General features: G+C 41.1%; 1 protein-coding gene across 5 annotated transcripts in view; it reads right to left on the bottom strand.

The window, feature by feature from the left end:
- Positions 1-17,742, bottom strand: part of nbr1a (NBR1 autophagy cargo receptor a) — a 62,099-nt gene that overhangs the window by 21,381 nt on the left and 22,976 nt on the right. For 4 of the 5 annotated variants that reach the window (XM_028818543.2, XM_028818545.2, XM_028818544.2 and 1 more), the window contains exons 9-16: positions 16,912-17,115; positions 11,128-11,287; positions 8,294-8,581; positions 7,396-7,545; positions 7,084-7,159; positions 4,679-4,789; positions 3,396-3,551; positions 844-966 (exon numbers count right to left, since the gene is read on the bottom strand). In XM_028818543.2, coding sequence (XP_028674376.2) covers positions 844-966; positions 3,396-3,551; positions 4,679-4,789; positions 7,084-7,159; positions 7,396-7,545; positions 8,294-8,581; positions 11,128-11,287; positions 16,912-17,115 — 1,268 coding nt within the window. The remainder of the gene's footprint in view (positions 1-843; positions 967-3,395; positions 3,552-4,678; positions 4,790-7,083; positions 7,160-7,395; positions 7,546-8,293; positions 8,582-11,127; positions 11,288-16,911; positions 17,116-17,742) is intronic. The other variant, XM_028818546.2, reaches the window with a different exon arrangement.

Here is a 17,742-nt window from a genome sequence, read left to right on the forward strand (position 1 = left end):
GAATTGTAGAATGATGTACAGATACACCATCTGCAGTGAGATGTTCATGCAGGTCTTTGGAGGTGATCTGTGGGTTGTCTGTCACCATTCTCATAATCCTGCTCATATGCCGCTCCTGTATTTTTCTTGGTCTGCCAGACCTGCTGGTTTAACAGCAACTGTACCTGTGGCCTTCCATTTCCTGATTCCATTCCTTACAGTTGAAACTGACAGTTTAAACCTCTGAGATGGCTTTTTGTTGCCTTCCCCTAAACCATGAGACTGAACAATCTTTGTTTTCAGATCTTTGGAGAGTTGCTTTGAGGATCCCATGCTGTCACTCTTCAGAGGAGAGTCAAAGGGAAGGAAGCCCAACTTGTAATTGACCACCTTAAATCCCTTTATATCTCATGATTGGACACACCTGTCTATGAAGTTCAAGGCTTAACGAGCTCATCCAACAAATTTGGAGTTGACAAATGCAGTGACAGGCATTCAAATCAGCAAAATGACAAGGGGACCCACATTTGTGCACAGCCAGTTTTTCACATTTGATTTCATTTCATACAACTAAATACTGCGTCACTAAAAATCTTTGTTCGGAAAACACCGCAGTACTCCTAGGAAATGAAAGACATACCACTGTTATCTTTTTTGTTGAAAGGAGAGTAAATTATTATGCAGGCTGACAGGGGGTCCCAAACTTTTTCATATGACTGTATATATCTGTATCTATATATATATATATATATATATATATATATATATATATATATATATATATATATATATATATATATCTATATACAGTACTTAAGGAAAAAAATATTACAGTTAAGGTTCAGAGCAAGACTGCTGTCATACCTGGCCATGTCATTTCACTGGCATTAACGTCTTCCATTTCAGTTGATGGGACTTCAGCCACTTCAATGGTTTCATCACACTTATCATCTCTGGAGCAAAGCTGATCTTGCCCTATCAGACAAGCTAATAAAAAACATCAAAAATGTATCAGAATGCCAGTGAATTGTTTGTGCATTCATTTTCAAACCATCTGTATCCCATTTGAGACTGCAAGTGGATTTACATGGCACCATCATAAGAAAACCACATGCAGGAGAAAAATTCAAGCTGAGCAATTTTATTTAACGCAGAGTTATTCAAAAGGAATGGCCAGAATTTAATTTACTTTCATTCTGGTAGTTTTCAGCTTACAATGCTGTGACCAAACTGACAAAGACACAGCAGAAGGCATTTGGTGTCCTGGAGTTCAAGACGTCATGCCCAGTAAATCACAGTGCAATGGGAGTTTCAAAGAAATACCAACAGTGATCTTCCATGTTATAAAAGCATTTACCGGTGCCTCTATAGAGGGAAAAGCTCTGCACGACCATGAGTGTCTAAAGAGAAGGTGCAGAGAATTAGACTGGCTTTCTACAGGAGCCCCATGACACATGGATTGGCGCATTCATCTAATAATTTCATTATTCGCTGTACATGGGACAATAATGACATTCTAAGCTGGAAATTCCACAGCCAACAGTGCAGCACATTTTGTAAATGGAAGTGATGATGAAAGGATACAAGATAGCTTACAGGGTCACTACTCTCATACGCACCGAGTATTCTTACCTGCAAGACGCAGCTGCTGCAGACTCGGAGGACAAAGTAAAAAGGTCTGACTTGTGCACAGAAATGCAAAGGCAAATGGAAGATGAAGCATCTTCACCATGGCTGATGTTAAGTGATAGGTGAACAAGGGGCACATATTGCGGGCTTCTAATGCTGGATAGTAAACTTGGACAATATTCCTATCAGTGGTTATAAACCAAATATAGAGGAGGAAATAATTATTTGATCCTCTGCTGAATTTGTATGTTTGCTCACTAACAAAGAAATGAACAGTCTCTAATTTTTGTGGTAGTTTAATTTTAATGGAGAGAGAGAGAGAATATCAACCACAAATCCAGAAAAGAACACATTACATAAAAGTTATAAAATTATTTGCATGTCATTGAGTGAAACGAGGATTGATCCTCTAAAACCCTGCCAGAATGCTGGCTTCCACAGATTGATTGATTGTAATCTGTGTGCCAATCAATCCCAGATACTCTTGATCTCAACTCGTGATGTGTATGAAGCCTGTCCACAGAATCTATTTCTTCCATTCCAACCTCTCCACCATCATGGTGAAGACCAAAGAGATGTCAAAGGACGTCGGGGATAAGACCTTCACAAAGCTGGAATCTGGCTACAAGACCACCAGCAAGAAGCTTGGTGAGAAGGTGACAACTGTTGGTGAGATTATTCGGAAATGAAAGAAATATAAAATGACCATCAATCGCCATCGGTCTGAAGCTCCATGCAAGATCTTTCCTCACGGGGTGAGGATGGTCATGAGAAAGGTGAGGGATCAGCCCAAAATTACACAGGAGCAGCTTTGTTTATGATCTGAAGGTAGTTGGGACCAAAGTCACCAATGGATTGAAACCTGGCAACCTCCGCAAGGTCCCCAGGTCCAGAAGGTACATGTACAGGCCCGTCTTAAGTTTGCCAGTGAACCCCTGAATCATCACAGGCCTGCACATGTGCCTTATGGAGCAGGGGAGACCTTGCAGGCGCTGTCAAGTTTCAATCCATTACAGCGTAGTGTGTTATCAATTGTGTTCTTTTGGGACTGTGTTCCTAACTGCCTTCAGATCATCAACAAGCCTTTCCCGTGTAGTTTTGGGCTGATGCCACACCTTGCTCATGACCATCCTCACCCCGTGAGGCAAGATCTTGCATGGAGCTACAGACAGAAGGCGACTGATGGTCATTTTATATTTCTTCCATTTCTGAATAAATCGCACCAACAGTTGTCATCTTCTCACCAAGCTTCTTGCTGGTGGTCTTGTAGCCCATTCCAGCCTTGTCACTGACGTCCTCCGACAGCTCTCTGGTGTTGCCCATGGTGGTGGAGAGGTTGGAATGGATGAAATTGATTCTGTGGACAGGTGGGCTTCATACACATCACGAGTTGAGATCAGGAGTATCTGGGATTGATTGATTGTAATCTGTGTTCCAATCTGTGGAAGCCTGAATTCTGGCTGGGTGGTAGGGGATCAAATCCTCGTTTCACTCAATGACATGCAAATCAATTTATAACTTTTATGTAATGTGTTTTTTCTAGATTTTTGGTTGATATTCTGTCTCTCTCCATTAAAATAAAACTACCATAAAAATTTGAGACTGTTCATTTCATTTTAAGTGAGCGAACTTTCAAATTTAGCAGGGGATCAAATAATTATTTCCCCCACTGCATTGGGAAGTTGAGAACTACTGGCCTTAAAATCATTTCAAATCACGACATTCTTTTTGAATAACCTTGTTTCTATAATAACAGATATATAAAGCTGAATGATTGGCACACTTACACTTTACAGTGCTTGGCTTGCTTATCCGTGGTGGCTTGTGGTCAGGTGCCTCCTCCAAAGTGAGTGAGCGTATCACGGTTTCACAAACAAACTGAGTGCTGCTGATGTCGTCTTCTCCGTCTTCCATAGCAGAAGTGTTGTGACTGCCACTATTTTCTACGTTAAAGTTTGCACAACGTAAAAGTTAGAGAAAGAGGAGTCAAAGCATTGAGCTGCACAAGTCCCAAACGTTCTCAAAATGGCTGCATCATTCATCATTCAATCTGAAGCAAGCATACAACGCTGACAATATCTTGTTGACGCTTTATAAATTTCCGTCACATACACACAAATAGGAAGTAAATGTCAACCTGGAGAAAAGTGCGTGTCTGTTATGGAGTGGGAAACAATCACTTTGGACTGCAGGCATGATATTAAAAGCAAGCTGCAACTGTCCTCCGTTTTCAAGTTTGTGCTCAGACGGGCTGCAATGACCTGTAACTGTAAATGAGCTCTCTGGACACAAAGCAGTGCTGTTAAACCCTGGCACTTTGAGAAACATGGTTTTCATTTTATGTACTTTGTATATTTTCATTTTTTAAGTCTATGCACATTTTCATTCATTATTATCTATTCTGTAATCTTAGATTACATTGACCAGATACTCCATAACTCAAATGGTAGATAAGAGAATTCCCCCCCCACCCCAAGGGAACTGGTTAAAAAAAAAAAAAAAACGTATAAAACATATTTAAAATACTCCTTGCAAAAAATAAAAATAAAAAAAGACTTTGACTCCGTTCAAATAAAGGACAGCTAGGGGTACAGTACAGTACATTTGGGCAGTACTTTCTCATACTGTAGTGTAGACATAATCCTAATTTTAAAAAAATGACTAAACACATAAGCAGCACAAACTAATTAGCACAACTTGACAGAGCCAGAGGTTATAAGAATTTCTGTACACTCGCGTTATGATGACATGAGGCTCTGGGAGTCTGCTGGAGCACAATTTAGGGATGCGTTTGCCCTACCATCTGAGATGGGATCTGAATTTGTGTCACCTTGTTAGAATGAATATTCTGATCTTGATCACTTTCTCATATTATGATCCCATTTGGATTAAACACTACCCACCGCATTTAATTCAGGTCTGATTTTGAGGCTTCGTGTGCAGCAGCAGCAGACGTTAAACTTAGAAACAGTGAAACTCGTTTGATGTCACTTTGTACAGTATGATATTTCACTGTGAAACAGCAGCAAACAGTTTCAGATTATCATCATGACATCTGCTTTACTTTTACCAAGTATAGCCTTGAATCCAGCTCCCTCCGTCTCCTCCTCGATCTGTCCCAGCCCTGGCTTCTCTACAAGGGAACCATCAAGAGGCAGTGGAGACATGCATGGAGTCATGTCTGGAGCAAAATAAAAGAGGTCTGGTTATTGTTCAAGTTATTGGAAAATGTGTCTCATTTTAAAGTATGAAATGCTTAACTGTTAAAAAATACAGGACAAGGCCAGTAACTTGTCGGCAACAATCTCAACACCACCTGGCAGGAAACTGTGCCCTCATGATGGTCACACCACAAATGAAAAAGTGGTGACAAACACAAGACACACTCCATTAGTTGTTTTTTTTTTTTTTTTTTTTTTTAAGTTAAAATACTAAAAACTGGATATGCCGCCAGTAGAGCAGTAACAAGACACACCAATAAATAAACTCAAATGGAGTATACTACTAGGGTGTTGTAATTTTGCTTCACTTCTCCCTACATTCATAACGGCTAACGCAATACAATTTTTATTGGCTAACTAAAAAGATGACATCTTGCCTGAAGAAGGGGCCTGAGTTGCCTTGAAAACTTGCATATTGTAATCTTTTTAGTTAGCCAAAAAAATGGAAAGGTCCAGATGACATCCCCATGGAAGCATGGAGGTTGAGATTTAGGAGAGATGGCAGTGGAGGTTTTTAACCAGATTGTTTAATGGAATCTTGGAAAGCCACAGCATGAAGTTACGGGAAAGAGTAGTGGAAGCTCAGTTAAGAAGGGATGTGATGATTAGTGAGCAGCAGGATGGTCTCATGCCAAGAAAGAGCACCACAGATGCCATGTTTGCTCTGAGGGTGTTGATGGAGAAGTATAGAGAAGGCCAGAAGGAGTTGCATTGCGTCTTTGTGGGCCTGGAGAAAGCAAATGACTGGGAGCCTCGACAGGAGCTGTGGTATTGTATGAAGAAGTCGGGAGTGGCAGAGAAGTACGTAAGAGTTGGAGTGACAGAGGTGGGATTAAATCAGGGATCGGCTCTGAGCCCTTTCTTATTTGCAATGGTGATGGACAGGTTGACAGATGAGATTAGACAGGAGTCCCCGTGGACTATGATGATGAAGATGATGACATTGTGATCTGTAGCGATAGCAGAGAGCAGGTTAAGGAGACCCTGGAGAGGAGAGGAATGAAGGTCAGTAGGACCACTAAGAAAGAAAACGTGTGTGAATGAGAGGGAGGTCAGTGGAATAGTGAGGATGAGGGGAGTACAGTTGGTGAAGGTGGATGAGTTTAAATACTCAACAGTACAGAGTAATGGGAAGTGTGGAAGAAAGATGAAGAAGAGAGTGCAGGCAAGGTGGAGTGGGTGGAAAAGAGTGTCAGGAGTGATTTGTGACAGATGGGTATCAGCAAGAGTGAAAGGGAAGGTCTACAGGATGGTAGCGAGACCAGCTATATTATATGAGCTGGAGACGGTAGCACTGACCAGAAAGCTGGAGTTAGCAGAGTTAAAGATGCTAAGATTTGCACTGGGTGGGACAAGGATTACGAACAAGTACATTAGAGGGTCGGCTCAAAGTCAGAGAGGTGAGATGGTGTTGGTTTGGACATGTGCAAAGGAGTGATGCTGGGTATATTGGGAGAAGGACGTTAATGATAGAGTTGCCAGGTAGGAGGATAAGCGGAAAACCTAAGAGAAGATTTATGGATGTGGTGAGAGAGGACATGCAGGCGATGGATGTAACGGAGCGAGATGACGAGGACAGGAAGATATGGAAAAAGATGATCGGCTGTGGTAACCCCTAACGGGAGCAGCCGAAAGAAGAAGAAAAATAAAAAGGTGTCACTTTGCTTGACTTCTCACTACACTAAAATGGAACGAACTAATTCCAACTATGACTCCCTCGGTACTATGTGGAGGTTTTAGGGGACCAGGAGAGGGTGGGAGGCGATTTTAATCTGTTTTAATACTGTACAAACAAATGTAATTCAAGAACAATTATTAACAGATTTCACAAATGTAACCCTTAAAAACCTTGGGCTCTAGTCATTCCAATAGTAAAATTTGGAAGGATTCTATCTGTGCACCTTGCTTTAATGGTATTTCATTTTACAAACACAAACGTGTTTAATTTCTAAGCAAAGCTTTGTTAAGGAGAATTCCTCTCCTACACAAAGCAATTTAAAACGATATTTAAAAATTACTGAGACAAAAAGTAACAACTTGAAGAAAATGAATCATGTTTAACTTGAACAAGGATTTTCTAACAGAGACGGAGAATAAAGCAGTTTGGGGATCCCCAGACTTTCCACTCCTGTTGTCTTCTCTCCTGATCTTATCGGCTAACAACCACCTTCTGTTTTGTTAGACCTTTCATTTTCATCAGTCATTGGAACAACAGCGTACATTCCTACTATGCACTTTCCCGAAGTGGACTCACCAACAGGGGTATTGTGTGGTACTCTCTCCAGCTCTTGGACGATGTTGATGTCCAGGAGTTCAAAGGAAAGAAGGTCCTAAAACATAAAGCACCGCTTGTTATTTAGGTTTTCAATGGAGCACGAGGAGCCATGCATCTCCAAATGTAAAAACTTGCTTCAGAAGTACATTAGAAGAGAAAAATACTAAAGGGGTTTTCACTAAGATCTGGAATCTTAAATTTCAAAGCTAAAGGTGAGCAAGGCACAGAGCCCCAAACAAGCCAGCATACAAATGGATTCACTGAAAGCTGAGATTTGCCTTTTGCTGTTACCTGTGCTGTCAGCAGATCCACTGAAGGAATATAATACTCTCTCTCACAATCCACTGACTTATTCTTTTTTGTAGTAGGAGCAGGGGAGCATGGGATTTCTTCACTACCACAGTGACCTAATTTTTCTGCCTCTACTGAAGAGTTGCTTACCTGAAAGGATAAATGAAGAAGCCTCAAATCTGTTTTTATGCTTGGCAAGTGGTCATTTACTTGAAAGGAGTGTCACAATGTCTACAACATTCAAACGTTGCTTTATTTATTTGATATCTTTCATGGCAGGTACTCTCACACAGCACAAAAGCATTATTAAGGTCAGCTTCTTTGAGTAAGCTGTGGCAACAAATGTAAACGGACTGGCAAAAATCTTCATGTTTATACTGTTTGTGCAGCCAGTTATTAATTGAAAAGTAACACACTGCCAAGTTTGTGTCTGTCCTTAATCTGCTTCATACGGTTACAGTAAGAGAAATTTGCTACTGATTAAAAAAGTCATTTCAGGATATGCAAACACATTTCTGTCTCACTTCACATATTTGCATATAGTTATAGATTTATAACTTTTATTACTGCTATCTGAAACGGCTTGTTCCAAACCTGGAGCACATACAGTACATAGATACGTATTCAAATACAGGTACAGGAATTGGTTGAGCCAGCTCTCCACAAACTCTCCACAACTGAATGTGCAACTTCCTCCAAACCCTAAGCACCTCATCCGCCCATCTGCTTGTAAAATCCAAACATACAAAGTAATAAGAATTCACTCAACATCTTCCTACTTTGTAAAAGATACACATTTATTATTTATGTAGACACTTTATTTGCAAGTGTTTGTTGGCTTCACTTAAATTCTAGCTTTGTACATGGATGTGCTCTTCTTAATGAACTTGATACACACCTTACTGGTGGAAGGGCCCGTCAGACCCGGGCTACTGAAGAGGGCACTCTCACTTAACTCAGGACTGTGTCCGGATGGCTGAGGATCCACAACAATACTGCACCAGACTCTGGGCCCAAACTGTTCCCCCTTGTGAGCAAGGCGCCAGTGAGAAGTGTAGGTGCCTTCCACATTCGGAGCCACAAACACCACCGACACAATACCCACTTGCCCAGGCTGAAGGAACGGCACGGAGACTTCCTTTTTGTCCACTGAGGCCAGAGACAAATTGCCCCACATAAATTTCAGCTGCAGAGGGCAAACACATGAATTAAAGAAACAATACATTTAGGGATAAGTAACAGTTTTTCATAACATTTGTTACACAATAGAAAAGACCATGAGTGTCATGAAGTTAACACTGATACAAAGAGCCTTACTGACTAATTTGCCTGCATAATTTATTAAAAGAGAATTCTTTCCTTCTTAAAAATATCACTTCCTTAATATATATTTTTCACCATCCATGCTTAGAAAACTGAAAAATGAATAAAGCAGGTACTGGGACCTATAAAGATACATTCAGAATAATTGATGCCAAAAATTTTAAAAACAATTTGACAAGAAAAGGCCATTCCAAAAGCAGTTTGTCGGTCTCTAACTCACCTTAATCTTTCATAACAAATGTCAACGTCACGATTTGAACGTACCCAACAATCTACACGACAGTACAAAACTGCTTTGGGAACATATTCTGTGTACCTGTTGTGTTCTGTGTGAAGACATTTTGGAGCAAAATGCCCCCTTATCCATCTTTCACCTACGCACTCCTGTCTTTATTTTAAGGTTAACAGCAGACATCTTTCTGTACATTTTCTTCATAATTTTAAACCTCTCTATCTCTAACCCCTACTCTCTCTTCCATTTCCTTTTCCGGTGTCCTTTTGGTGGTGGCGCATCTACTCAAAGCACCGTGATGTTCCAACAGTGATGGATTAAAAGCCAGAAGTCTGCATGACCACCATCATCAAGTGACTCCGTGAGAACACTAAATACAAAGAGGACTATTTCATTTATGTTAGGTAGAATGCCCCGAGGGGACTGGGTGGTCTCATGGCCTGGAACCCCTGCAGATTTGATTTTTTTCTCCAGCCGTCTGGAGGTTTTTTTTGTTTTTCTGTCCCCCCTGGCCATCGGACCTTACTCTTTTCTATGTTAACTAATGTTGTCTTATTTTAATATCTTATTTTGTCTTTTATTTTTCTTTTCTTCATTATGTAAAGCGCTTTGAGCTACTTTTTTGTATGAAAATGTGCTATATAAATAAATGTTGTCAGTCACGTCTCCTGTTGATCAAACTAAAAAGGCTCAGCTCCTTCAATCCTTCATCACAGTTAACATCTCACATTCCTGCCATTAAGTCCAGCCATTCTTCTCTTGAGTTGCTCTAGCACAGATGCCTTTTTGTAATATGGAGGCCAAAGTTGCACAATTTGTTATATGAGGTGTCACATACGTGCGAATAGGAAGCAGCTGAAGGGCTTGGAGAAGAATGGTAATACATCTGCCCAGGGGGTAGCGGGGTGCACTAACGCTCTTTCTAAGTTCCCTGCAGACCTTTCCTGGGAAATACCACCAGGAGCCACTTCCGGTCCTGGCCCAGAGGACGACATCACTTCCCCCAGACTTCCTATAAAGCCTCACTCTTTTCCCCTGGAATTCAGTTCTGTTTTGGACTCTGTCTTGCAAACTTGACTCAAACTTACACATTTACTTTTTGCAGCCAGGATACAGAATTAAACCTTGCCATGTCTCATATGTCTCTTCTTATCACAGAGGCTACATTAGTTCACAATATAGTTAAAAAATTATTCTTCCCTAGATTGTGGTGTGTGCTGGGTATGCCAGCAACCTATTAGTTTTCTTAATCACTTCTGTAAGCTGCGCGGATGTTGAAAGTGAAGAGCTTGCAATGACACCAAGGTCCTGTATATTCGCACCTTACAAGGGATAATAACATTTATTTTTTTGTTTCCTATATGTAAATCGCTATATTTGGGTAATCATGTGCCCCATAATTGCCTAACTCAATACTCTATCCAAGTCCATCTGCAAGGATTCTGTTTTATGTTATCGGCCAATTCTCTTAGACTAGTGAACATAATAGTCTACAGCAGGGGGTCTCAAAGTCAGTCCTGGGGGTCCACTGTGGCTTCAGGGTTTGGTTCCGGCCAGATTCATAATCAGCGACAACATCTAGTAACACTCATCTCATTTAATTAGTTGCAATTTTTTTCTCTCTTCTCTTATTTTACATTCGGAAAAGCACAGCAGCATGAGTTTTACATTTATAAGACGTGTAGTAATATTTCTATTTTTGCTACATATTTAAATGCTTAACTCTCTTTTGTTGATTTCATTCTGTTTTCTCCCTTCATTGTATCTTAATGATGATAGTTAAAAACGAGCAGAGCAGACACCCAAGCAAACAACACGGAATCATGAAAGGCTGCAACTACTTTAGCGTCTGACCCACTAACTCGTAAATAATGGATTAAACAATTAGAACGTCTGGAAAATTAAAATGAAAATCAAGATGAAAATATTGTTAAAAAGAAAAAAAAACTATTCCCATATATTGCTTTATTTATTTATTTTTTACCAAACTTAGTTTTCTAATTTCTAGATTGTTCCCAAAACACAGAATCTGGGAAATAACAGTCCACGTAATCAGCCCAGGAGTCCAATTAAAAACAGAAGCTGGTTGGAACAAAAACCCACAGCCACAGTTTGAGAGTTTGAGAAGCCCTGGTCTACAGTAAATCTTTTAAATAAAATATGTAACACTTGCATACCTTTGTGTCTGATGTCCAGCTCACATTGCCCGTGTTATTCATTCTCCAGTGTTTGATAAATTTCGTGCCAGGCTGGAGGTGAGTCCCATCAGGCAAATTTTCATCCAAAAACACGGCAGAAAAGTTGGACCTAACAGGACTGCAAGCCAGCTGCGAGTTCCTAGCAAGAAGCAGGGCAAGGACCTTATCAATCAATGTTCCTTTAGCATGCCTCTTAATTATATATATAAAAAAAATTGCTAAACTCGTTCATTTTCTGTGACAAATTCGTTTTGTGTAATTACAGAACCACTGGAAAAGAAAAGCATACTTTGGTAAAATAAATGTGCTGAAATGTTTCTGTTCATCCAGCCATTTTGAAATCTGCTTATTCAGTTCCACTTCTTGAATGGCAGACTTTGCTCAGTGAGACTTTCAAACAGATCTTTTGCACAGAGACTCACTGGGATTAGCAAGCCTCTCTCTTTCTCTCACTTATGCCACATAACTCAACTTCTAATTAGACCTTCTTCGTCAGCATAATTACAACACATAGAAGAACATTAGAACACTCTGGACGAGAACAGGCCATTCAGCACAACAAGGCTCACCAGTCCTATCCACTTATTACTTCCAAAAAAACATCAAGTCGAGTTCTAATAATAATACTTTACATTTATATAGCTCCTTTGTCACTACTCAAAGCGCTCTCCACACAGGGAGGACCCGGGAAGCAAACCCACAATCTCCTTACTGCAAAGCAGCAGCACTACCACTGTGCCACCTGTGAGGATAGGCCTCAGTTCTGAAGGCCCCTAAAGTCCTGCTGTCCATCATACTACTTGGTTGCTTATTCCAAGTGTCTATTGTTCTTTATGTAAAGAAAAACTTCCTAATGTTTGTGCGAAATTTCCCCTTCACAAGTTTCCAACTGTGTCCCCGTGTTCTTGATGACCTCATTTTAAAATAGCAATCTCCAACCACTGGACAAATTCCCTTCATCATTTTAAACTCTTCAGTCAGGTCTCCTCTTAATCTTCTTTTGCTTAAACTGTAAAGGCTCAGCTCTTTTAAACTTTCCTCATAATTCAACCCCTGTAGCCCTGAATCCGCCTAGTCGCTCTTCTCTGGACCTTTTCTTGTGCTGCTATGTCCTTTTGTAGCCTGGAGACCAAAACTGCACACAGGACTCAAGCTGAGGCCTCAACAGTGTGTTATAAAGCTTGATTATAAAGCTTAGTTTGCCGCAATCATTCTTTTGCTCTACATACTGCACCAAAAACACCTTGACTCCATACAACTTGTTCTTCTCAACTCTGAACCCATTTGCGTCTCCCTCAGTGAAACTCCACAAATCCACCTCATACATCTCATGTCATTACATCACATGTACTTATTTGGCCGTTTCCTTTATCCAAGGTAACTTACAACATTTATGATACAATTGGTTCCATTTCTTTTGGTTTTCCAATTGGAGCACAAGCAGGTCAAGTGACTTGCTCAGGGTCACACAGTGTCAGTAGCAGGGATGGCCTTAATCACTACACCACACGGCCTGCAGTTTGTGACAAGATGAACAAAAAGGTGAGAGCATAGAGAATGGCTGCCATTCATCTTTGCATACCTTACCAGAAGGCATATCCCGTATTCCAAGTGCATTACTTAGGTCAGGTTTTCATTTGGTGATGTGGAGTCTGACTTTGCCCAGACCTTCTGATGTTCACCTTAGTATGCTGTATTCCTAAGCCTGAACTTGAGAGGCATTACAGGCATTTGCCCAGGGGTGCGGAAATCCAACGCCCGACTCGTCCGACACGGGTAAATTGACCGTCGGACAAGCGTGTTTTTCTGGTTTCAGTTGTCCGCGGACAAGTGCAAGAGACAAGAGAAAAAAGAATCATATGTGCTGTGCAGGGCACATCTTTACCACTACTTTCAAATTTTAAACATTTGGGTATGTACTTCGTGCGGAAACCGTCTACTTAAGCATGTTCTTCATGTCTCAAATTGGTCTTCAATATTGTTTACAAAATGACGGCTGATTTTTCAAAGGGGAAGCACTCTTACGGTCTTACGTAAGTATTTTACCCTACTGTTTACACGCTTGGAGATGCGGTCATTTTTTTCATGCTGACATTACGATGTAATCTGATGATTTTTCATTATAATCAATAACTTTTATATATTACCAGTAACGGCGTACTGCACGATAACGTGCAGTGAATACACTTGACTTGAGCATTCCTAGTTTTCATCCTCTTTCTCTGTATGTTTAGCATTTGTTTGCTCAGAGGTTGATGCGCTTGCTGCTTCCTGAGCAGCTCTTCTTTTCTCCACCCTAGCGGCTCACTGCTTCTCTTCTTTCGTTGGCATCTTTTCGCGTTAAAACTGATTCAGTTAGTTTTTGTGTTGCAATTACTTAGTACGTTTTCTTTAATTTTTCACTTAAGCTGGCACTTAAGTCTTCAATTTGCCACAAGAATGATTAGCAAAGGTGGTGGGGAATGAGAACGGCGCATATACGCATGCGCCACACGGCCGCCCTGCTCCGTGGAGCTGAGAGCTGATTCAACAATAAAATAAAATAAAAATGAAAAGAGTAATACAAATCATCACCCTGAAAGCAGATAGTAGACGTCACGTAGTATATGTGTACCAAATTTCAAGTCAATAGGTGAAACAGTTTGCGAGCTACAGGTGATTTAAAAGCCTGGACAGACAAACAAACAGCCACGGTAGCATATTATAGAAGATGATTGATAAAATTCATTGTTTCTACATAAAAATGCGGTCATTTTACTTACAATGCAAATGTTTTCACCACATAACAAAGCTTGTTAGGCAGTTAATCTTTCCTGAAATTTGCGATTTCGCGTAGGTTGTCATACATTAAGGAGTTAAGAAATTTATTGCGTGACAACATCAATTTTGATGAGCTGTCTATAGATTGTTTTTGATTAGAGAATTTTTCATATAAAACAAGTTGGTTTCGCGCTGTCAGTTTATTAAAAATAAAGAAGAAAACATTCTAACGGTTTCCAAATGTTATGAAATATCTATAAAAATCTTCACTTAGATGTGATTATTTTTTTTTCTTGTGAGAGATTATTCTCCAATATGAATTTAGTAAAGAGTTCTCTAAGAACCCGCCTGACTCAGGAAAACCTTCAAAACCAGATGCGCATTGTTGTTAATAGCAAACCTTTAGAAGAGTATGACCCACTACCAGCTGTGGAATTCTGGCTGTCATCTGGCAACAGGCACATCACTCATAAAAACCTGAAAAGTCATCAGCAATCCACTTCTGCAGGACCATCAGTCCAGGAACCATGCAGTTCAGCTCAAGCAGACAAGAACAGCATTCAGCCCATGCTGTCTGAGATGGTAAAGATTCTTGGGGGAGAAGATGTTGCAAGACAAAAGCTGAAGAACATGGCAGAAAATGAATCAGGACAGTGTTCTGTTCTGTAACTGTAATATGTGAAACAGAACTAGTGTTGCTATAATGAAGGCATTGTTTATTAGTGAGTTAAAATGATAAGAGAATCTTTTATATAATGTTCTAGAGCAAGGTGGCAAAATACTACTCCCTGAAAGAACTTTTTTCAGTTTTAAAATGGAAGGCAGTTTTGGTATCAATAAAAGAGATCAGAAAAAATAAACTATTTTTCACTTTTGTTATTTGTTTATGGGCAAGTGAATTTAACTGGCGGACAAGTGGATTTTCTAAGTTTACTTGTCCGTGGACAAGTAGAAAAAAATTTGATTTCCACACCCCTGAAAATTTGCCTCTAAAATATTACTTATACAAAAGTAAATCCCTAATGGTATTTGAAGCCATAACTGGTGGATGTACCAAGCACTTTGAAAGACCATTCATCCGGCACCCAATCACTCTGTCTGCCTCGACTCTCTTAAACAAGCAAAGCTTTAAGCAATACCGCTGTACACTGTAATGGGATTTGACTGATTACCTGTGCGGAGTCCTGAATTGCCTGACGCTTTCAGCCTTTTTACTTACCCATATCAGACTGATTTTTACACCATTACTGCATGCTACCCTTTCTGTCTCCTGGTATTTCACTTTCCTGCCACAATGATAAATATGTTTACAACTGCAATATTCTGCTTGCAAATTTTTCCTGCCTCTAAAATTGATATAATAAGAATGTGTGCACTTGTGTTAACCATTTACAGCAAGTCATGACCAAAATTAAAGGTAGATGGAATACAGCTACTAAAATAAAGGGCTTTAGTACGCTTGTAGCTGGAGGGTTAAAGGTTGTTCTGATTGTTCCATACAGCCCTCATGAAAGAGTAAACTGTATATAAGAACTACCTTTGGGACCACCTTCTAGTATGGCCCCTCCAGAATTTTCATGCCAAAAACACCAATGCATAGGCTGGTGAAGACATGTATATATTTGAAGCAGGTAATAATGTGTAAAGTGCCAGTGCACGCCTGAGTGACAATAGCTATAAAGAAGGAAATAAATTTTGAAAAGTCAGAAAGGCTAGAGGAGAGAGTTTAGGAGCCCACCCTGATACAGCGTATTGCCGCACATGACAAACCAACTCAGAATCCCAGATTAGGACCAGAGTGCAGCCATGCGACGGGTGACCCCTCAGCACCACACTAGCTCAGATGGAGTGGAACACTGTGAGGTTTTTTTATGGAGGCTGGAGTGCCAATTCTGCCACCAACCCCCAGGCTTTTCCCGGCAGGTTGACATGCCTACATGCAGGGCTGGATGCAGATTAACAGAGCAATTGCTGGTTAAGGGCCTTGCTCAAGGGCCCAATGGAGTAGAGTCACTTCTGGCATTTACGGGATTTAAACTGGCAACCTTCCGATTGCCAGTGCAGATCCCTAGCCTGAGAGCCACCACTCTGCCCAGAAAGGCTAGCTGAAGTAAATCTGGTGGTTGATACAACACTAAGGTACAACCAGAGTTAACATGGATGGAAATAGAGTGCAGTCACAGCTGTGGGCAATCAGTTGGACATTCTGACGTCAATATACAGGCTGAAGATAGGTGAGCCAGCATCTGAGTGCCACCTTCCACAATGTCCTCTGTCACAGGAGGCTGGGGGACAGACCCAGCCGGGACGCCTGGAAGGACCGGGAGGTGGTGTATACATCCCCCGGGCCACGAGGGGGCAACCGCCCTGGATCGGGAGAGGAGCAAGGAGGCTCAAGCCCATTGGGGCCCGTGGCCACCACCAGGGGGCGCCCCAAGCCTCAGAGAGCCCAGGAAACATGCACATCCACCACACCTGGGATGGTGGAGGAAGATCCTTCCAGCAACGCCTGGAGTGCTTCAGGGTGCAAGTACGGCACTTCCGCCACACCAGGAAGTGCAGCCGGAAGAGAGTCATCAGGCACCTGGAGCACATCTGGGCGAGAATAAAAGGGGCCGCCTCCTACAATCAGGGAGCTAGAGTCGGGAGCAGGACGAAGCTCCCGGGAGGAGAGGAAAGGCGGCCCACAGACATTTGGACGAGAGACAGTGGAGACGGTGATTGGTGCTGGGGGCACTGTGTGCTGTGTGGGACTTTTGCATTCAATAAACATGTGTTTTATGGAAAGTGCTGGTGTTAACCTGATGGTGTTCGGACCCGAGCTCACACCTCTAATAGAGTTTGCTGGTGTAGTTTACTTCTGGAATTTAGCAAGGATCAACTCTTTGTTTGTTGTTCTTAGAGGTGGGAAGAATCAGTAATGTTACAGACTATCAATGACTGCTGCAGAGGTTCCATATAACCTCAGAAACAAGCAGGTGGCATAGCACAATTGTCACTCACACTGGCGAGGTAGCAGGTGCTCCCCTTGACTTGAGGATGGGCGGCTCACAGGCCACCCCAGCTGCTGTGCTCAAATGAAGGCCTCTCCTCTCCAGTTTCAGCTGCTTCTTGATCTCCTTCACTTCGGCCTTTAACTGGCGTTTCTCTGCTTTCAGTCTCTGCTTTTCTGCTTTCCTAAAAATTCTGTCTACACGGGCTTGAGGCCTGCAAATAAAATAATTGGAAATTTCATAATTTGAAGAGTATCACAGTTTATGAAGTAAATTCTATTTGAAATTAGTGAACTTAAAATAAAAATATAAAATAAATTTTATCATACATTTCAAATTCCTGTTAAAAACACATCTTTTCAATGAGTATTATTCATTTTCTTGTATGTGACTTCTATTGTTTTGTTAATGTGTTTATTGAATTGTAAAGTTTCCTTGAGTGTATGAAAGGCACTACATAAATAAAACTTATTATTAAAAAAAGGAATACCAAAGTAGGAGGTTTAGCCAACACTAGGATTAGCATCACTGCAATGGTGGAATCAAAGAGCTCAGCATATTCTTTAAAACAAGCAATACATTTCAAACAGAAATGATTAGAGAAATTAAAATGATCAGACATTTTTAATCTGTAAGTGTAGATTATACAGGGCTAGATTTCAAAAATGTATTTCAAACAAGGGCGGCACGGTGGCGCAGTGGGTAGCGCTGCTGCCTCGCAGTTGGGAGACCTGGGTTCAATTCCCGGGTCCTCCCTGCGTGGAGTTTGCATGTTCTCCCCGTGTCTGCGTGGGTTTCCTCCGGGTGCTCCGGTTTCCTCCCACAGTCCAAAGACATGCAG

The sequence above is a fragment of the Erpetoichthys calabaricus genome, chromosome 14 (assembly GCF_900747795.2).
Source record: "Erpetoichthys calabaricus chromosome 14, fErpCal1.3, whole genome shotgun sequence".
Classification (NCBI taxonomy): domain Eukaryota; kingdom Metazoa; phylum Chordata; class Cladistia; order Polypteriformes; family Polypteridae; genus Erpetoichthys; species Erpetoichthys calabaricus.